Genomic DNA, 22,439 nt, shown 5'->3' with positions numbered 1-22,439 from the left:
GTGACCCGAGGACGCTGAGGAGGAGCGGGACGCGGCTGAGATCACTCGAGGTCTTTTACGGTACCTGGTGTCAGAGCGAGGGCAAGCCCCTTCAGCAGCATGGTCCCTGAGAGGGGCAGAGACTGCCGCAATTTGAGCAGGCAAACGGTTCAGCGACTGCACCATGGACCGGGACAGGCTGGCAAGGTCGACTATGGCCTGGGACAGTGAGGCGGCCCAATCAGGAGAAACCGCTACCGCAGGGGGGGCCAGGGCGTCAGAAGGGGGCATGGGAGCAACGCACTGCGCGCAGAGCGAGTTAGGTTGCAGAGGAAAAGTAGACGGGTACTAAAGTAGAAAAAACGGCCGGACCGGAGCCTGGCGGCCGCAGAGGTAACTTGGAGGAAGGGGGGAAGCGCTACTCCCTCAGACACAGATAAGAGGGCCCAGCAGGAATAAATAAGCCGTGAGATAGCGGAACAGTATGCCCCCCTGAATTAACAGTCTTCCCAAGCAAAGGCTCCCTATGAGGGGAAATATGGCAAAGCCTATAGCGCCCCTGAGAAGCGGCCCCCCATTAAGGATGGCTCCTTAGGGTGTAAAGCAAACGCCCTGGCCAAGGGACCAGAAGATCAGTGGTCCAGAGGGGGGAGAGGGGAAAACCAGTACTTACCCTCTGACGTCTTCAGGCACAGCAGGGTCACCCCATCAGCAGACTCGACACGGAGCCCGTGGGAATGCTGGCAATCCACTGAGGCGGCAGTAATGGGGACCGGGTGACCAGCGGTACCAAAGTACGCGCCCGCAGAGGGTGCAACTAAAGTGGAAGCCCACTATGGAGCACCCCCTGCAGCAGGAGAAAAACCCGCAATAAAGATAAAAAATAAAACAAAATAGCAGCAAGACCTGCAGGAAAAAAGCAGGTTGTGTCTGCCTCCTAAAGACACTAGAAAAAAACTGGTTTGCTCCTGCATGTGCAGTGGGTATAGCCCAGATAGGAGGAGCCAACACTTTTTACTTCTAGTGGCAGCCTCCTAGTGTCAGGTGGGCATATACCCATGGTGCTGTGTCCCCCAATGCATTCAAGAGAAAGAAGGTTTATGCACAGTGGCAAGACTCTGGAGGACTCTACACCTTGATGTCCGTGGGACTCCAGAGGCACCAGCAGCTTCGAATATCTGTTTGCTGCTATGTAATGGTATTTTAGCAGCTGCTCTCTTGATCCGATGCATGGATCTTGCAGAAATCTTCTTCAATGTGCCTATATCTGCACGAAACCGTCTGTGCTCTGAATCTTTTACTAGTGCGATGATCACGTTTAAGTTTTCGTGAAATATCCAATGTTTTTGATTTTGTATTCATATCATATGTTGATCTTTTTAAGGGTGCATTCAGACGACCGTATGTGTTTTGCGGACCCTTGAAGTCCTCGGCATATCTGTTTATCTTGTGGGCGTTCACAGGTGATTTCTCTTTTTGCAAATCTTTGGGGTGAAATATGCTACTATCCCTTACTCCTGCGAATTTTGCCATGGGTTTTTTCACTGGTGTTACATACCCTTAGGGCTCATGCACCTGGCCGTGGCTGTACTGCGGCCTGCAAGAAGCGGGTCTGCAATACACGGGCACTGGCCATGTGCACTCCAGAGCCAGAGCACACCCAGAAGCGCGCGCTTCCGGGTTTTAGCACATTCAAATGCTGTGGTCACTTTTGACCATGGCATCCGAAGGGTTAAAAGTCCACGATCAACATTACTACCAGTTGTGGACTTTAGCTGCGGGTGTCTGCTGTATGAACAGGCACCCAGTGGCTTTGGTGCCCGCTGCATGTGCAAGTCCTGGCCGGTCAGGAAGGGGTTAGAGAGTTATTTTTCTTTTATTGATCTGAGATTCCGATTCCGAGTTATGATTTTTCTTTATATGCAAATTAGGCCTTTGGTGCAGTGAGGGTGTCACTGTTGCTCTTGTTGCACCTAAGCTCCACTCCCTTCTATGGCCAGCCCCTCCCTGACTGCTTCGATTAACAGGGCCAAGCAGTGTCAAAGCAGTCAGGAAGGGGGTAGACATAGAAGGGAGTGGAGCTTAGGTGCAATAAGAGCAACGGTGACACCCTCACTGCACCAAAGGCCTAAACTGCATATGAGGAAAGTATTGTAAGTCAGGAACAGAGCTTTGGATCAGATGAACCACAGCCATGTGTCTATGCAAACAGCTTGGTAGGGAGGTCACTGGTGACAGATTCCCTTTAATTCTACTGTGAAAGGGGGAAAAAAATATATAAATACAGTGACCTACGTCAGGAAGATAGATTTTATTTTGTTTCATACGTTTTACCTGCACTGATGATGGAGCACACAATGGCCCACATTTACTAATGTGCATGCACCTAGATTTTGGGTCCGTCTGGCACATCTAGGTTCGTGCAATCTACAGACTTTGGAAATCTGCCCCAATGTATATACCATTTTTATTTATTTTTTGCCTGAAAAGAATGAAATATTTAGGCCTCTTTTACACGGGCGTCATGGATTTGGGCCGGATAAGATGCGGGGCTGTCGCGGGAAAATGCGCAATTTTTTCACAGAAGTTTGGGTTAGATGTTGTGTAGATTGTATTATTTTCCCTTATAACATGGTTATAAGGGAAAATAATAGCATTCTGAATACAGAATGCTTAGTAAAATAGGGATGGAGGGGTTAAAAAATAAATAAATAATAATTTAACTCACCTCATCCACTTGTTCGCTCAGCCCGGCTTCTCTTATGTCTTCTTTCTTCAGGACCCCGGGTAAAGGACCTGTGGTGACGTCACTGCACTCATCGCATGGTCCGTCACATGATCCATCACCATGGTGATGGATCATGTGATGAGCGCAGTGATGTCACCACAGGTCCTTTACCCGGGGTCCTGAAGAAAGAAGACATAAGAGAAGCCGGGCTGCGCGAACAAGTGGATTAAGGTGAGTTAAATTATTATTATTTTAACCCCTTCATCCCTATTTTACTAAGCATTCTGTATTAAGAATGCTATTATTTTCCCTTATAACCATGTTATAAGAGAAAATAATAATTATCGGGTCCCCATCCCGATCATCTCCTAGTAACCATGCATGAAAATCGCACCACATCTGCACTTGCTTGTGGATGCTTGCGATTTTCACGCAGCCCCATTCATTTCTATGGGGCCTGCGTTGTGTGAAAAACGCACAAAATAGAGCATGCTGCGATTTTCACGGAACGCACAAGTGATGCGTAAAAATCACTGCTTATGTGCACAGCCCCATAGAAATGAATAGGTCCGGATTCAGTGCGGGTGCAATGCGTTCACCTCACGCATTGCACCCGTGTGGAAATCTCACCCGTGTGAAAGAGGTCTTAGAGTTTTAGACTTTACTGACATTTGACATCTCTCATTGCATAATTATACACTCAATACGTTATGGGCTTTTTAAACATAATAACTTATCACTTGAGCTTTCAGTGTCTTTGTGCTGTCAATGTGCCAAGTGTTTCAGGAGCAGAATTTTGCCACAGAGCCCAGCTTTTACGCCCCCTTCAGGCACCACATAGACATTACCGTCGCAGGTTCTCTTGGGGTCTAGGTGAAGTAGCTGGCTATTACTGTGGCTCAGAGACTCGTATTCCCACAGCTGGTATCTGAGACTCTTGCCCTGCTTGGCGACGAGGTAGATTTGTTCTATGTCATCCGTGTTGAGGGCACATGGCCTGGGTGGTGGGTGGAATAGCCTAGGTGTTTCAGGGTCAGGATCAAAAGAGCAATTCTGCATTCCAAGAAGAATCCCTAGGTAGAAAGACACTGTTGTGGGCACCAGACATGTATTATACCAAAAAGTACATATATATGTTGGAATGGAGTGCGTCTGCCCCTTATTCCTCAGGCTAGGTCATCGGTATCTGATCAGTGGGGGTCCAACATCCGGGACTCCCGTCGATCAACTGTTTGAGAAAGCTGAGCTGCTCTTAAGCCACGTGACACATGAACGTGTCATCACTCGGCCTAGGAAAAGCAGAGAGAAGGCCACGGCACTCACAGAAGCACCAGTGCCTTCTCAAACCACCGATCAGATACTGATGACCTATCCAGAGTATAGGTCATCAGTACTTAAATCTCAGAAAACCCCTTTAATCTTAAGGGAACACAGTGCTGTGGCCCCTTTGTAGTACTAGTATTTGGGTCATGGTGGTCAAACCCTCCTAATCAGTAGTTTATGACATCCTAGGACTACACTGTCTGAGTGTCCTTACCTGAAATCACTGCCCAGTGTGCCCGGTGTCCATCTCTCTGGCACGGCTCATGATTGAAGTCTTCATCATATCTGCACCAGTTGTTAAATACACATATATTGCTGATAAAATTTTATATCAAAAGCAAATAGAATGCAAATCCGCGGCCATGATCTGAAGTCTGTGCCTGCTTCAATGCTACTGTATGCAATGTTGTTGCCACCTAGTGGTCATCGAGCAGAAAGCAATCTATGATATAAAGCTAATTTTCAATTTTGATTTTGTTGAAAGTGTTGAAAAGTAAATTTTGGTAGAGGACAAGTAACCTGTACACAGCAGGATAGAAATCATTTATATAACGCATTACCAAAGTGAGATTTCCCAGAGGACACTGGGGGACTGTAAAGTGTTCATATGGTAAAGGATACGGGATGAGAACAGGGAGCCCGGCTAGCAGGTGAGCCAAGATTCTCTCTCTGTTCCCGCCTTCCATTCCTCCTGTCAGGATTTCACAGTGACAGCCAAAAACATTCTCTGCGAGGCAGGACATGTTATCCGCTAGTATAGAAAATAAATGTTTTATCCACTATTCTCAATGTGTCCGGCAGCACACCCACAGCGTCATTGCCTAGAACAACAGGGAATGGTGCCCGCTTATTTTCATTTGTGACTTTGGAGAGAGATTTGAGGGGTTTATATAGAGATATTCCAGGCCGGGTAATCAAAAAGACCATATGGATATAAGACCATGTATAGGATGACACATATGGATATTAGACCATGTATAGGATGACACATATAGATATAAGACCATGTATAGGATGACACATATGGATATAAGACCATGTATAGGATGACACATGGATATAACACAATGTATAAGATGACACATATGGATATAAGACCATGTATAGGATGACACATATGGATATAACACAATGTATAAGATGACACATATGGATATAAGACCATGTATAGGATGACACATATGGATATAACACAATGTATAAGATGACACATATGGATATAAGACCATGTATAGGATGACACATATAGATATAAGACCATGTATAGGATGACACATGGATATTAGACCATGTATAGGATGACACATATAGATATTAGACCATGTATAGGATGACACATATAGATATTAGACCATGTATAGGATGACACATATGGATATAAGACCATGTATAGGATGACACATATGGATATAACACAATGTATAAGATGACACATATGGATATAAGACCATGTATAGGATGACACATATGGATATAAGATGACACATATGGATATAAGACCATGTATAAGATGACACATAGGGATATAAGACCATGTATAGGATTACATATATGGATATTAGACCATGTATAGGATGACAGCCAACAGGTTGTCAGGCCAGCAGAGGAGAACATGGAGTTCCCTGCAGCTCTGTATGAAAACTAAACAGACAGATTCCAGTAAAACATTGATATTAGGAAATAGTTAGTTAAAGGCTATGAACACCTTCAGGGCAAATTTTTTATGATTGCATTTTACTCATTTTGCACTAAAAATAATTTTTTCAAATGGTCTTTATTAAAAATGTTCAGCTGTTTTTGAGATACAAGGGGTAAAAAAATAAAATAAAAATCAGTCCATTTGCAGGGTATCATTTCTCTGTCCCGTTAGCTGACTGCTCATGTGAAGCCTTATCTCTGATCTCCTTACATCATAAACACTCATTTAAGGCCTTAGGCCGAATGCACACGGCCGTGTTCCGTGGCCGAGAGCGGTCCGTGGTATGCCAGGCTGGATTCCTGTTCAGAGCAGGAGCGCACGGCGTCATTGGTTGCTATGACGCTGTGCGCTTCATGCCGCCGCTGCACTACAGTAAGTGAAATCCCGCGCCTACGCTATGCCTCGCTTGACTGGGCATGCGCACTGCGATGCCCAATGTGGGCACGGCTTGGCTGAAGCATGCGCAGTAGCTACAGCGATGCCGTGCCCACAGTGGGCATCGATGCCCCGGCCAAGCGAGGCAGAGCGTAGGCGCGAGATTTCACTGTGAGAGGAGGAGGACGCAAGGGAAGAGAAGGGCGGACAGAGGCAGAGGCTGGGGCGGGGATTTTAACAAAAGAGGATGATCAGCCTGGGCTCCAAAGAAGTTAACGCCGCCCCTGGGCTCTTGCGAGCCCTCATTTACATATGAATAAAAGCCAGTTTTTGCCGCAGGTGAACCGCAGAAGAACGCAACAAAGGTACCATTTGATTCATCTAAAGTTATGCCAGAACGCTATGTAAGCAGTCTATAATGTCCAAATGTGGTGACAGACTCCCTTTAAGAAATTCTCTAATATACCTTATTGTTTAGATCCCAGAAGGCATAAACTTTGTTACTACAGTACTGTGCAAGGTAGAAAAAACTCTGCAAAGTAAGAATCAAAGGAGAAATCTAAATCCAATCAATATTTGGTGTGACCAGCATTAGTTCCTCCAGGTACACTTACACACAGGTTGTTCCAAACATCTTGGAGACCCAACCACAGATCTTCTGTGGAGGTAGGCTTGCTGAAATCCTCCTATCTCTTCATGTAATCCCAGCCAGGCTGGATAATGATGAGATTATGACTCTGTGGGGGTCATATCATCATTTCCAGGACTCCTTGTTCTTAATGACATTGGCTGTATGTTTGGGGTCATTATCCCGCTACAGAATAATTTGAAGCCAATCAGACGCCTCCACGATGGATAAGTATCTGCTTGTATTTCTCAGCAGAACTGATGCTTTTTTGAAGGCAAAGTCTGGTCACACCGAATACTGATTGGATTTAGCTTTCTATTTTGTTCATTCACTTTGTATTTTATTCATTGACTCTTAACACGTCTAGGCTTGAAAGCGTTCTTAAGGGTGTATTAGACTGCCAGTATCTCTGGCAGATGATCGCTAACGGCCGTTCTTGTGAATGCTTGTTAGTGATCATCTGGCGGTCTAATACTGCCTCCAAATGCCCGTTAATCGAGCAATTCTGATTTTTAATCATGTTTAAAGGGAGTCTGTCCCCTACGTTGAGCGTCTTTGACCACTCATATCACATTATAGCACAGTTGCCCAACAGAAAAATAGTACCTGTGTCTGTCCGTCCACAAGCTGAAAAAAACTCTTTATAAAGAAATGCAGATTAGGTCCGACAAGTGCCTAGGCCTCTCTCTGATGTGCCAGCATAACCGCTCCTCTTCGAGTCCTCTGACCCGCCCTCCTCCTCTGGGTTAGATCTCATTCGAGCGGCGGTCACCGCCGGGCCCGCGCACTGCTCTGCCCACTATGGCCAGAGGCACTGATCTGAACAGTGCGCATGCGTGGGCCCAGCGGTGATCGGCGCTTGCACGAGATCTAAGCCAGAGGAGGAGGATGAATTAGGAGAGGAGGGCGGGCCAGAGGACTCGAAGGGGAGCGGTTATGCTGGCACATCAGAGAGGGGCCTGGGCACGTTATAAAGAGTTATTTTTTCAGCTTTTGGATGTAGGACAGAGACAATACAGGTACTATTTTGCTGTTGGGCAACTGTGCTATAACGTGATATGAACGGTCTAAAACGCTCAAAGTAGGTGACAGACTCCCTTTAAAAATCACAATGTGGCCAGCGGCCCTGCATGGGGACAAGCGATGGCATAGCGATTGCTCTTCCCCATGCCACGGAGGACATTGCTGCATGTAATAGCAGCGATGTCCTCGCACCTGCCTAAGATTTTCACACAGAACTGCATATACAAAGACAGCACTCACCTGAGAACATTTCCCCATGGATGGTGTAGCCCCTTAAAGTTGCCACTTGTACAATGTAGTCAAGTGTCACCTCATGGTCATTGCTCAGTATGCCCCCTGCCATCCACAAGGCAACAAGACCGCACCTGCGAGGACATTGGATTGGAGAGATGTACATTTTATTAACATAGGAGCTGTTACATTGAGAAGCGTATGCGTGTTTGCGAGCGTTTCCTGGGTGGAGCGGTTTTAGTGTCATGAGTGCAAATATCTCATTTACAACATAAAGTAATGTCTACTCCAAGTAGAGGAACACTATATATACTGTATATATGTGCAAATTGTGCAGCCAACCAGATCATAGCATTTCTCAATCTAAGCGATCAGTCTGGTTAAGGGTTTTTTATGGAGTTAAATATTGATGGCCTATCCTCAGGATAAGTCATCAGTATCTGACTGGTGGTGGTCCGACTCCCGGCACCCCTGATGATTGGCTGTTTGATGGGGCCGAAACGCTCGGACAAGTGCTGTGGCCTCTTCACTGTATACCAAGAACAGCGCCTTGCTTTTCTAGTGGCTGTGCTTGGTATTGCAGCTGAATCCCACTCACTTGAATGGAACTGAGAAGCACAAAGGCCATGTAACCGATGGATGTGACATCCCAGGCCAAGGAAGAGACGGTGGCGCTTAGCCAAGCGGTGTGATCCCTTTCCAACGGCTGATTGCCGGGTGTGCTGGGAGCCGGTGAATGTTTCCATTGATATCAGGCAGAGACTTTTGAAAATAGCAAGGAATATATCCACAGTTAGGCTACTTTCACACTAGCGTTGTTTGAATCCGGCGTTCAATTCCGTCAACGGAACTGCCTGCCGGATCCGGAAAAACGTGTGAAAGCTGATTACATTTGAATCCTGATCAGGATTTTGATCACAATGAAAAAATGCATTGGAAAAAACGGATCCGCCATTTATGGACTAACTTTTTTTTCCACATTTTTCGGGTTTAACATGCAAAAGCCGGATCCGTTTTGACGGAACACACGGAGCCGGATCCGGCGTTAATGCAAGTCAATGGGAAAAAGGCCGGATCCGACGTTTAGTCAAAGTGTTCAGGATCATTGGCCGGAGGTAAAAATACAACATGCTACGGTTTTCTGAAAAGCCTGATCAGTCAAAAAGACTGAACTGAAGACATCCTGATGCATCCTGAACGGATTGCTCTCCATGCAGAATGCATTAGGGTACTTTCACACTTGCGTTGTCCAATTCCGGCGTGTACTCCACTTGCCGGAATTACACGCCGGATCCGGAAAAACGCAAGTGTACTGAAAGCATTTAAAGACGGATCCGTCTTCAAAATGCGTTCAGTGTTACTATGGCACCCAGGACGCTATTAAAGTCGTGGTTGCCATAGTAGGAGCGGGGAGCGGGGGAGCAGTATACTTACTGTCCGTGCGGCTCCCGGGGCGCTCCAGAATTATGTCAGAGCGCCCCATGCGCATGGATGACGTGTTCCATGTGATCACGTGATCCATGCGCTTGGGGCGCCCTGACGTCACTCTGGAGCGCCCCGGGAGCCGCACGGATGGTAAGTATACTGCTCCCCGCTACACTTTACCATGGCTGCCAGGACTTTAGCGTCCTTGCAGCCATGGTAACCATTCAGAAAAAGCTAAACGTCGGGTCCGGCAATGCGCCAAAACGACGTTTAGCTTAAGGCCGGATCCGGATCAATGCCTTTCAATGGGCATTAATTCCGGATCCGGCCTTGCGGCAAGTGTTCAGGATTTTTGGCCGGAGCAAAAAGCGCAGCATGCTGCGGTATTTTCTCCGGCCAAAAAACGTTCCGTTCCGGAACTGAAGACATCCTGAACGGATTTCTCTCCATTCAGAATGCATTAGGATAATCCTGATCAGGATTCTTCCGGCATAGAGCCCCGACGACGGAACTCTATGCCGGATCCGGACAACGCAAGTGTGAAAAGGGCCCTTAGGGTACTTTCACACTTGGGTTGTTTGATTCCGGCAGGCAGTTCCGTTGCCTGAACTGACTGCCTGATCAGGCAAACTGTATGCAAACGCATGTAATTTTTTCTGACTGATCAGGCATTTTTCAGACTGATCAGGATCCTGATCAGTCTGAAAAATGCCTGATCAGTCTGAAAAATGCATTGCAATACCGGATCCGTTTTTCCGGTGTCATCAGGCAAAACAGATCAATTTTTTTCTTCTTCTCATTTTCAAAGGTCTGCGCATGCGCAGACGGGAAGGACGGTGTCACGGAATGTGTACAGGTAACAAGGCAAAACAACATGCATAAATGACTCGCTGGATCCAACAGCTAAGGAACAAAAGGGAGACCCCTGTAGAAGACCTGGCACTTTCCCTGGCTGCTTAGCCTATGCATAGATCCGAATGGTGGAGGTATGCATATCCACGTACCTTGACTATATAACCCCTGAGCACCCTACAATAGTGAGGGGACACGACCACCGGCTCCCTACACCAGACACGGAGGGAGTCAGGGTCACCTGGGATCCAGCAAACAGAAAATAACAGATAACAGATTAACACTTAACTTTGTAGAGGAGAGGAGAACCAGATGGGCATGCACACACACTCCAGGAAGAAATATAAGCCGCCCAGAAAAGCCTTCTGGGGAAGAATTTAAAGGGAAGCAATTAGTCCAACACATGACAGCTGAGAGAGGCTAAGGAGAGGAGGAGCTGAATACCACAACACAGAAACTCAAAGAGGAGGTTCTGAAAGGCCTCTGTCAGAGCTTCTCAGCTGTCTGGTTGTGACAGTACCCCTCCCTCTACGAGTGGACTCCGGACACTCAGAACCCACCTTCTCAGGATGGGACCTATGGAAAGCCCTGATGAGACGAGAGGCTTTAATGTCCGTCACTGGGACCCACATCCTCTCCTCAGGACCATACCCCTCCCAGTGAACAAGGTACTGAAGAGAACCGCGGACAAGACGAGAATCCACAATCCCAGAGACCTGAAATTCAAGATTCCCATCAACCATAATCGGAGGAGGAGGCAAAGGCGAGGGTACAATGGGTTGAACATAAGGTTTCAATAAGGACTTATGAAAAACATTATGGATCTTCCAAGTCTGAGGAAGATCAAGACGGTATGCAACAGGATTGATGACAGACAGGATTTTGTAAGGCCCAATAAACCTAGGACCCAACTTCCAGGAGGGAACCTTCAATTTGATATTCTTGGTAGACAACCACACCAGATCACCAACATTCAGGTCCGGACCAAGCACACGTCTCTTATCAGCCACACGCTTATATCTCTCACTCATGCTCTTTAGATTATCTTGAATCTTTTGCCAAATAGATGACAAAGACGAGGAGAATCTGTCCTCATCAGGTAAACCAGAAGACCCCTCTCCCGAGAAAGTCCCAAACTGTGGATGAAACCCATATGCACCAAAAAATGGTGACTTATCAGAGGACTCCTGACGACGGTTATTTAAAGCAAACTCAGCAAGGGACAAAAAAGAACACCAATCCTCTTGATTCTCCGCCACAAAACAACGCAGATATGTCTCCAGATTCTGATTGACGCGCTCTGTCTGACCATTCGACTGCGGGTGGAAAGCAGAAGAGAATGACAACCGAACCCCCAAGCGAGAACAGAAAGCCTTCCAGAATCTGGAAACAAACTGCGTGCCCCTATCAGAGACTATGTCTGAAGGAATACCGTGCAATTTGACAATGTGATCAACAAATGCCTGCGCCAGCGTCTTAGCATTGGGCAAACCAGGAAAAGGGATGAAATGCACCATTTTGCTAAAACGGTCCACCACCACCAGAATCACAGTCTTCCCCGAGGAACGAGGCAGGTCCGTTATGAAGTCCATGGACAGATGTGTCCAAGGACGGGAAGGAATGGGTAAGGGAAGGAGAGGACCTGATGGCCGTGAATGAGGGACTTTGGCACGAGCGCAAGTCTCGCAGGCTGCCACAAAACCCTCAACCGACTTACGAAGCGCAGGCCACCAGAATCTCCGAGCGATGAGATCCAGTGTGGCTCTTACCCCCGGGTGCCCAGCAAGGACCGTATCGTGGTGTTCTTTAAAAATCTTGTGTCTTAAAGCGAGAGGCACAAACAACCTCCCAGGAGGACAAAGATCAGGAGCCTCTAACTGGGCTGCCTGCACCTCTGCCTCCAATTCAGGAAAAAGAGCAGAGACCACCACACCTTCAGCCAAAATGGGACCCGGGTCTTCAAAATTCCCGCCTCCCGGAAAACAACGTGACAGGGCATCTGCCTTCACATTCTTAACTCCAGGGCGGAACGTGACAACAAAATTAAACCTAGAAAAGAACAACGACCATCTGGCCTGTCTCGGGTTCAGACGCTTGGCTGACTCCAAGTAGGCCAGATTTTTATGGTCAGTAAATACAGTAATAGGGTGTCTGGCTCCCTCTAGCCAATGGCGCCATTCCTCAAAAGCCAACTTGATGGCCAACAATTCCCTATCTCCCACATCGTAATTTCTCTCTGCGGAGGAGAGTTTTCTTGAGAAAAAGGCACACGGTCGCCAATTGGCAGGAGAGGAACCCTGAGACAAGACCGCCCCCACACCCACCTCAGAAGCATCAACCTCAACTATGAAGGGTAACGAAACATCAGGTTGCACCAAGATGGGAGCGGAAGCAAAACTCTCCTTGATATCAGAAAAAGCCTTACGCGCCTCTACTGACCAAGAAGAAAAATCTACCCCCTTTCTGGTCATATCAGTGAGTGGTTTAACAATAGAAGAATAATTCAAAATGAACTTCCTGTAATAATTGGCAAAGCCCAAAAAACGCATCAGCGCCTTTTGATTCTCAGGAAGCTCCCACTCAAGCACAGCGCGGACCTTCTCGGGGTCCATGCGAAAACCAGAAGCGGAGAGAAGAAACCCCAGAAATTGAATTTCTGGAACCGCAAACACACATTTTTCCAGTTTCGCATATAATTTATTCTCCCGCAGGATGAGCAAGACCTGACGTAAATGTTCCTTATGAGTTTTGAAATCGGGAGAAAAAATCAAAATGTCATCCAAATACACCAATACAAATTTTCCCATCAAATGATAAAAAATGCTGTTCACGAAATGCTGAAAAACGGCTGGGGCATTCATCAAACCAAAAGGCATAACCAAGTTTTCAAAATGGCCCTCAGGGGTATTGAAGGCCGTCTTCCATTCGTCCCCTTCTCTGACCCTGACCAGGTTGTATGCCCCTCTTAAATCTAATTTGGAAAAGACTTTAGCCCCAACAACCTGGTTAAACAGGTCCGGGATCAGAGGAAGCGGATAAGGGTCACGGATTGTGATACTGTTCAGCTCCCTGAAATCCAGACAAGGTCTTAAAGAACCATCTTTTTTCTTAACAAAGAAAAAACCAGCGGCAACAGGTGACTTCGAGGGTCGTATGTGTCCTTTTCTCAGACTCTCAGAGATATAAGCACGCATAGCGATCCTCTCAGGTTGGGAAAGATTGTATAAACGAGATTTAGGCAGCTTGGCGTCTGGGATGAGATTAATAGGGCAATCGTACTCCCTGTGCGGGGGCAAATCCTGAACTCCACTCTCAGAGAAGACATCCGAAAATTCAGAGAGAAAAGATGGTATAGTCTTAGTAGCAACCTCAGAAACAGATGTCGTGAGGCAATTCTCTCTGCAAAAGTCACTCCAACCATTTATTTGCTTCGCTTGCCAATCAATGGTGGGGTTATGCTTAGTGAGCCAGGGCAGCCCCAACACCAGAGGGGTGGGCAAACCGCTAAGGACGAAACATGACACATCCTCAACATGAGCATCACTCACAATCAAACGGATATTGTGAACTATGCCCTTTAATGATTTCTGAGAAAGTGGAGCGGAATCGATAGCAAAAACAGGAATATCCTTTCTCAAAGCGCACACCTGGAAACCATGAGTTATCGCAAATTGATTATCAATGAGATTGACCGCTGCTCCACTATCCACAAAAATCTCACAAAAAATGTTCTTGCTCTCTAGCGCCACCCTAGCCGGCAGGACAAAACGGGAACTACAAGCAAACGGAAAACCTTCAATTTCCGCCTCAACCCTGCCAATAGTAACAGACGGAACATTTTTCAAAGATTTTTTCCTCTTTGTTTCTTTATTATACCCAGAGAACTGCCTGAATCTCCTAGAGGGACAAATATTTGCCAAATGATTAATACCTCCACAACAAAAACAAACCGTCCCATGCGGGCTGAATCTTCTATTGTCAGAAGCAATCAACCCCAGCTGCATGGGCTCCTGCTCAGAAGGGGCTGACAGCGACTGAGACCCCTGCGCACAGAATGGGACCGCTGCACAGTCCTGGGACCGAGTATGACAGGAAGGAGAGATCTCTCCTCTCTCTCTAAGACGCCTGTCAATACGAACGGCCTGAGACATAGCAGAGTCCAAAGAAATAGGCCTTTCATGAAAGGCAAATGCATCTTTCAATCCCTCTGAAAGACCATGGCAAAATTGACTTCAGAGTGCAGCATCATTCCAACCAGTATCAGCTGCCCATCTCCGAAATTCTGAGCAGTATATTTCTGCGGATTGTTTACCCTGGCATAATAGACGTAGTCTAGACTCCGCCAGAGCAATACGATCCGGATCATCATATATCTGACCCAGGGCTAAAAAGAATTCATCCACTGAACGGAGAGGCCGTGCCCCCTCCGGCAGTGAAAAGGCCCAGGACTGAGCGTTACCTCTGAGCAGCGATATAATGATCCCCACCCTCCGTTCCTCATCTCCAGAGGAAAGGGGAAGAAGGCGAAAATGGAGTTTGCAAGCCTCTCTAAAACGCACAAAATTCTCACTACCCCCGGAGAAGGTATCCGGGAGCGAGATCTTAGGCTCAGAACAAGCTCCATGAACGCAAGCTGAACCGGTCACTTGAAGCTGAGAAAAAGTCTTACGGAGGTCAGCTACCTCCAATGAAAGACCCTGGAGGGGTTCAGCCAAAAGTAAAACCGGATCCATGCTTAAGACGGTTTTGGCGGCTTATAATGTCACGGAATGTGTACAGGTAACAAGGCAAAACAACATGCATAAATGACTCGCTGGATCCAACAGCTAAGGAACAAAAGGGAGACCCCTGTAGAAGACCTGGCACTTTCCCTGGCTGCTTAGCCTATACATAGATCCGAATGGTGGAGGTATGCATATCCACGTACCTTGACTATATAACCCCTGAGCACCCTACAATAGTGAGGGGACACGACCACCGGCTCCCTACACCAGACACGGAGGGAGTCAGGGTCACCTGGGATCCAGCAAACAGAAAATAACAGATAACAGATTAACACTTAACTTTGTAGAGGAGAGGAGAACCAGATGGGCATGCACACACACTCCAGGAAGAAATATAAGCCGCCCAGAAAAGCCTTCTGGGGAAGAATTTAAAGGGAAGCAATTAGTCCAACACATGACAGCTGAGAGACGCTAATGAGAGGAGGAGCTGAATACCACAACACAGAACTCAAGGGGGAGGTTCTGAAAGGCCTCTGTCAGAGCTTCTCAGCTGTCTGGTTGTGACAGACTGATCCGGCACTAATACATTCCTATGGAAAAAAAAATCGGATCCGGCATTCAGGCAAGTCTTCAGTTTTTTTCGCCGGAGATAAAACCGTAGCATGCTACGGTTTTCTCTTTTGCCTGATCAGTCAAAATGACTGAACTGAAGACATCCTGATGCATCCTGAACGGATTACTCTCCATTCAGAATGCATGGGGATATGTCTGATCAGTTCTTTTCCGGTATAGAGCCCCTGTGACGGAACTCTATGCCGGAAAAGAAAAACGCTAAGGGCCCTTTCACACCTGCGTTATAGTCTTCCGGCATAGAGTTCCGTCGTCGGGGCTCTATGCCGGAAGAATACTGATCAGGATTTTCCTAATGCATTCTGAATGGACAGTCCGTCCTTCAGGATGCATCAGGATGTCTTCCGTTCCGGAACGGAACGTTTTTTGGCCGCAGCAAATAGCGCAGCATGCTGCGCTTTTTGCTCCGGCCAAAAATCCGGAACACTTGCCGCAAGGCCGGATCCGGAATGAATGCCCATTGAAAGGCATTGATCCGGATCCGGCCTTAAGCTAAACGTCGTTTTGGCGCATTGCCGGATGCGACGTTTAGCTTTTTCTCAATGGTTACCATGGCTGCCGGGACGCTAAAGTCCTGGCAGCCATGGTAAACTGTAGTGGGGAGCGGGGAGCAGCATACTTACCATCCGTGCGGCTCCCGGGGCGCTCCAGAGTGACGTCAGGGCGCCCCAGGCGCATGGATGACGTGATCGCATGGATCACATGATCCATGCGCATGGGGCGCTCTGACGTCATTCTGGAGCGCCCCGGGAGCCGCACGGATGGTAAGTATGCTGCTCCCCCGCTCCCCACTACTACTATGGCACCCAGGACTTTAATAGCGTCCTGGGTGCCATAGTAACACTGAAAGCATTTTGAAGACGGATCCGTCTTCAAATGCTTTCAGTACACTTGCGTTTTTCCGGATCCGGCGTGTAATTCCGGCAAGTGGAGTACACGCCGGATCCGGACAACGCAAGTGTGAAAGAGGCCTAATGTGAAAGTAGCCTTAGGATAAAACTGATCAGTTCTTTTCCGGATTTGAGCCCCTAGGACGGAACTCAGCGCCGGAAAAGAAAAACGCAAGTGTGAAAGTAGCCTTAAAAATGTATTAAAATATTGCAGAACTTTTCATTATAGAATAATTGCAATTTATTTACATAAAACAGGATATGACCTGTTTGCTCTCCCGTCACTTCAGCGTGACTTTCTTGCACTTACTGAGGCCCCTCCTGTATGAGGGATGGGATGTGCTGGTTATACAGGAGCCATTTTAAATGTCTGCCGAATCTGAAAAAGAACAATATAATAAACACAAATAACAAACTAAAGCTAGACATACATCATACCCATCCAACTCCTCAGAGACCACTCAGCCCACACTGTGTATGACCTCCTTGTCCAGGTATACTCTCCCGCCCAATCTGATATCAGGAGTGAAGAGATGCAACTACCCGCTGGGCAAGGCAACTGTGTGATGCCCAGCGGGTAGTGTGCACAGATCCCATTCATTAGAATAGGACCCAAGTACAACGCCCGCTGAGCAATTGCCTCGCCCAGCGTGTAGCTGTGTTTCTCCACATCCAGAGTGTGCCCACACAACCCCTTTAACATGACAGCATTCTTACCCTTCACAGGGTTAACGCTCTGCATCACCTCGTAGCATATGCAGAGTTAGTACCTTTAAATATCCTCCTGCTCTTACCACCTTAGTTGCCCCTGTCCTCCTGAGATGATGGCAGGGGAGGATAAACCCATTCTTGTAGGTGGGACCAAGCTGACGGAAGGCAGGGCAGCACAAGTAGGCGGGACCAGCACTACCTTAGCGCAGCACAAAATACCGCCCCAGCAGAACCAAATTAACCCCTTTAATTACTACTGGCCAGTCCACCCCTGGATAGTAATATCTATACTAGGACTCCCAGTACAGACAAGCCAGTGATGGCACAACTGAGGGAGCTCCTATAAGGCACATTATGATGGATGATCTGCCATAATTTCCTTCATCTGAAGCTGCCGAAATTCAGCACGTATGCCTTTAAGATGCACAATGCAACTATATCGGCCTCCTCACGCTACAGCAAAAAATATGCTTTGGCTGAACATAGACATTTATACTAAGGGGGGGGGGGGAGGGGGTGGCCGCGGCGGGTATGGCTCAGTGCTACAGCGCCTTTATTCTCTGAATCAGTGGGGGTCCCAGAAGTTGGACCCTGACAATTATATTCTTGGAAAATGGCATCACTTTATAAGATGGGAATATCCCTTTAACTATTTGATGTCACTCGTTGCAACGACTAGAAGCAAATGTTCACCAGAGACCACTGACTCACCGTTCCTGTTGATTCCTGATCACCCTTTTTAACTCTTCGCATCCTCCGACAGAGGGGTCACTGTTCTCTGCTACCTTCTTAAAGAACTTGCTTTTCACCTGAAATTGAGGAGGAGGGCAGAGCACTGGTGGCGGTGGTGGAGGTGGCAGTGGTGGCGGAGGTCCGTGAATGTTATTTGCTTCATCCTCCTCCGGCATGGGTGCTAAATAGATACCGTGAATAGAACATGAGATAATTAGGAAAACGATTTTGGTTTAATTTGACTGCATACACCGCCTTCACTGAAATGATTGCAGACTAAGGCTCCATTCACACGTCCGCAACGTGTTTTGCGGATCCACGGATCCGCAAAACACGGACAGCGCCAATGTGCGTTCTGCATTTTGCGGACCGCACATTGCCGGCACCAATAGAATATGCCTGTTCTTGTCCGCAATTTTTTTGCGGAACGGAAGTGTGGGTCCGGAAGTGTGTCCCCGGGCAGCATGATGTGCTGCCTCATAGAAATGAATGGGTCCGCAATTCCGTTCTGCAAAATGTGGAACGAAATTGCGGACATGTGAATTGAGCCTAAGGGCTCATGCACACGACCGTATGGCTTTTTCAGTGTTTTGCGGTCCGTTTTTTACGGATCTGTTGTTCCGTTTTTTGTTTCCGCTGTGTTTCCGTATGCCATATAGAGTATAGAGTAATTACATAGAAAAAATTGGGCTGGGCATAACATTTTCAATAGATGGTTCCGCAAAAACTGAACGGATACAGAAGACATACGGATGCATTTCTGTATGTGTTCAGTTTTTTTTGCGGACCCATTGACTTGAATGGAGCCAAGCACCATGATTTGCGGACATGTTCTATCTTTACACGGTACGGAAATACTGAAACGGAATGCACACGGAGACACTTCAGTTTTTTTTTGCTGAACCATTAAAATTAATGGTTCAAGGGTTTCTACCACTTCGTTTGCCCCTATTTAGCTTTCAGACACTAGTGATCCGCTAGTGTCTGCTGTACCAAACAATCCTAATCTAACAGTTTTTTGTCCAGCCGTTTTGCTAAAAAAAACTACTTTTATGGATATGCTAATGAGCCTCTAGGTGCTATGCGGGCGTCTTTTCAGCACCTAGAGGCTCCGTCTACCTTCACATAATGCCGCCCAGCGCGTCCCTCCAGCACGCCCATCTCTGATGGAATCCGATCCTCCCTCTGTTCCAGCCGTACGAAATCTCGCGCCTGCGCCGTGCGCGTCTGTAATCGGCGCAGTGAATGTCTGACCGCTGCCTGCTCAGACATCTCCACGGAGATGGAGACTATCTCTGTCCATAATGCGGACAATAATAGGACATGTTCTATTTTTTTGTGAGTCTGCCATGCCAGACATACGGACACGGAATGCACACGGAGTCATTTCCACTGAAGTGAATGGTTCCGCATACAGGCTGCAAAAAAAAAAAAAAAAAAGCCCTTAAAGGGGTTGTCTCATCTCGCTGTTCCGACCACCTCCCACCTGGGAAACAGCAGAGCGCTCTGCTGTTTCAGTAGCTCTTATTGCCGTGCATGAGCTACTGAAACGGCGTAGCACAACAAGCTATACTGTTTCCTAGTTAGGGAAGAGCCTTAGGCTACTTTCACACTGGCGTTTTGGCTTTCCGTTTGTGAGACCTGTTCAGGGCTCTCACAAGCGGTCCACAACGGATCAGTTTTGCCCTAATGCATTCTGAATGGAAAAGGATCCGCTCAGAATGCATCAGTTTACCTCTGATCAGTCTCCATTGCGCTTTGGAGGCTGTCCGCTTGATGAAACTGAGCCAAACGGATCCGTCCTGACACACAATGTAAGTCAATGGGGACGGATCCGTTTTCTCTGACACAATCTGGCACAATAGAAGACGGATCCGTCCTCCACTGACTTTCAATGGAGTTCATGACGGATCCGTCTTGGCTATGATACAGATAAGGCTACTTTCACATTTGCGTTCGGGGCTCCGCTTCTGAGTTCCGTTTGAAGGCTCTCACAAGCGGCCCCGAACGGATCCGTACAGCCCTAATGCATTCTGAGTGGATGCGGATCCGCTCAGAATGCATCAGTCTGGCAGCGTTTGGGATCCGCTCCGCTCAGCAGGCGGACACCTGAACGCTTTTTGCAGCGTTCGGGTGTCCGCCTGGCCGTGAGGAGGCAAACGGATCCGTCCAGACTTACAATGTAAGTCATGGGGGCAGATCCGTTTGACGTTGACACAATATGGTGCAATTGCAAACGGATCCGTCCCCCATTGACTTTCAATGTAAAGTCTGGACGGATCCGTCTGCGGCTACTTTCACACTTAGAATTTATTTTACAATATAATGCAGACGGATCCGCTCTGAACGCAAGTGTGAAAGTAGCCTAATACAAACTGATCCGTTCATGACGGATGCATGCGGTTGTATTGTTGTGACGGATGCGTTTTTGCAGATGCATGGCGGATCCGCCCAAAACGCGAAAGTAGCCTTAGCTTGCTGTGCTAAGCTGTTTCCGTAGCTCTAATGCACACCAATGAGAACTACTAAAAGAGCAGAGTGCCGGAGCGGGAGGTGGTCGGAACTGTGTCTCATGTCGCCTTAGTAACAGCTAGATGAGACAACCCCTTTAAGTGTAGCTCTGGTTTTATGAGGATTGTCTCCCCTTTCATATAGGAGTTGCTGTGATAAGTGTTTCTCTGTGGGTCTGGTTCTTGGGATCCCAGCTGAAGGTTGATGTTGACGGAGCCAGGCGGAGATACTCACCGCAACCAGATGAAAGGTTGTCCATGTAAGGCCACATTCACACGTCCAAGGTCAGTGGTTCATCCGTGCAGAAGTCCATGAAGGATCCACGTTTGGTCCACGTGTCATCTGTATTCCATGGACACCGCTAGGCTGAAATTTCATTTCCAGAGCGTCTCCTACCAATGGTGAAAACCACAGACCAAACACGGATGGCATCTGCGTTGTCTTTGTGGTCTTCATGGACCGTGCGTAAAGGATCCATAATCAAGGACAAAAGGAGGTCATGTTTCCATGGTGTCACCACTGATGTGTAAAAGCCCACATTAAAGTCAATGGACACATGAGCGGTCTATGGAGACCACGCACAGCACACGTCAGCCATTCACTGACATGTGACAGAGGCCTAATACATGGCCGACTTGTCGTTGCTTGGTAGGGGGATGGCACATAGAGGGGTGTCCCTCGCTGCGGACTCAGCATGCACAAATACAACATATGAGAAAGTGATTTACTTAAAGGGTTTCTACCACTTTGATTTCACATAATTAGGTGTCAGACACTAGCGATCCGCTAGTGTCTGCTCTGCCAAACAATCCTGCTATAATAGCTTTTGGGGCAGCCGTTTACCTAAAATAACTTATATCGATATGCTAATGACCCTCTAGGTGCTATGGGGGCGTCATTAGCACCTAGAGGAACGGTCTACCTTCACAAGATGCCGCCGCCCAGCGCGTCCCTCCAGCCCGCCCATCTCCTCCGGAATGCGATCAAACGGACAACTTCACGTATCTGCGCCTGCGCCGATGGATCACTATGACGTCATCGGCGCAGTGGAGATGTCTGAGCAGGGAAGCGGTCGGACATTCACTGCGCATGCGCCGAATACAGCCGCGCACGGCGCATGCGCGTGAAGTCGTCCGTTTGATCGCATTCCGGAGGAGATGGGCGGGCTGGAGGGACGCGCTGGGCGGCGGCATCTTGTGAAGGTAGACCGTTCCTCTAGGTGCTAATGACGCCCCCATAGCACCTAGAGGGTCATTAGCATATCGATATAAGTTATTTTAGGTAAACGGCTGCCCCAAAAGCTATTATAGCAGGATTGTTTGGCAGAGCAGACACTAGCGGATCGCTAGTGTCTGACACCTAATTATGTGAAATCAAAGTGGTAGAAACCCTTTAAATTCTCACAATTCAATGAAATGTCAGAAGATGGCTGCTCCTTTCGTCCCCCCGCAGTATGGGGCTCATTTTTGGCCCCCCCTACACATGAACAGGCAGATAATACCAGATACACATATATACTAAGATGGTAGACATCAATGATAGCTGAGATTAAAAATATAAGGAAAAAAAAAGGTTACCCATAGCAACCAATCCACTTCCAGCTCTCATTTCTCAAGTCCTTTTTAAAATGATAGCTGCAATCTGATTGGTTGCTGTGGACACCAGTTTGACAAACTTCCCCCATTGCCTAAGGAAACAATAAAACGACTGGTCTGCATAACACAGGGCTGTAGCCCAACAGGGGCTTGTGTAAGACCAGTGCACACTCCGAGCAGCTTCTAATAGCAACCGCTCCGAAAACCAATAAAAAGAACACATGAAACGACAGTCACGTTTTTAGAACGGGTCGGCGGCGGCTTACCGAGTGTGATTGGCAGTTCGCTCTTCCTGGCGTTTCATTGGCGTAGTTCCATCACGTGACGTACGTAGCCGACGCGTACACGTAGGAGGCGTGTGCCGCTGACCAATCGGAAGCGTT

At 47.6% G+C, this 22,439-nt stretch overlaps 1 protein-coding gene across 2 annotated transcripts; it reads right to left on the bottom strand.

Annotated features, from left to right (window-relative positions):
- Window positions 1-3,240: 3,240 nt before the first annotated feature.
- C9H19orf54 (chromosome 9 C19orf54 homolog) lies at window positions 3,241-22,428 on the bottom strand. 2 transcript variants are annotated; one of them, XM_044305428.1, is made up of 7 exons: window positions 22,323-22,428; window positions 17,930-18,131; window positions 16,818-16,886; window positions 7,996-8,120; window positions 4,652-4,781; window positions 4,245-4,315; window positions 3,241-3,780 (listed from the first exon to the last, which is right to left on the bottom strand). In XM_044305428.1, the coding sequence occupies exons 2-7, from the start codon at window positions 18,124-18,126 to the stop codon at window positions 3,473-3,475; spliced, it is 900 nt and encodes a 299-aa protein (XP_044161363.1). In that variant the 5' UTR covers window positions 18,127-18,131; window positions 22,323-22,428; the 3' UTR covers window positions 3,241-3,472. The 2 variants fall into 2 exon arrangements, with proteins under 2 accessions (XP_044161363.1, XP_044161362.1); XM_044305427.1 differs by lacking the exon at window positions 22,323-22,428 and adding an exon at window positions 20,696-20,919.
- Window positions 22,429-22,439: the final 11 nt, after the last annotated feature.

This window comes from Bufo gargarizans, chromosome 9 (assembly GCF_014858855.1).
Source record: "Bufo gargarizans isolate SCDJY-AF-19 chromosome 9, ASM1485885v1, whole genome shotgun sequence".
NCBI classification, from domain to species: Eukaryota; Metazoa; Chordata; class Amphibia; order Anura; family Bufonidae; genus Bufo; species Bufo gargarizans.
This window is presented reverse-complemented; position numbering and strand designations above follow the sequence as displayed.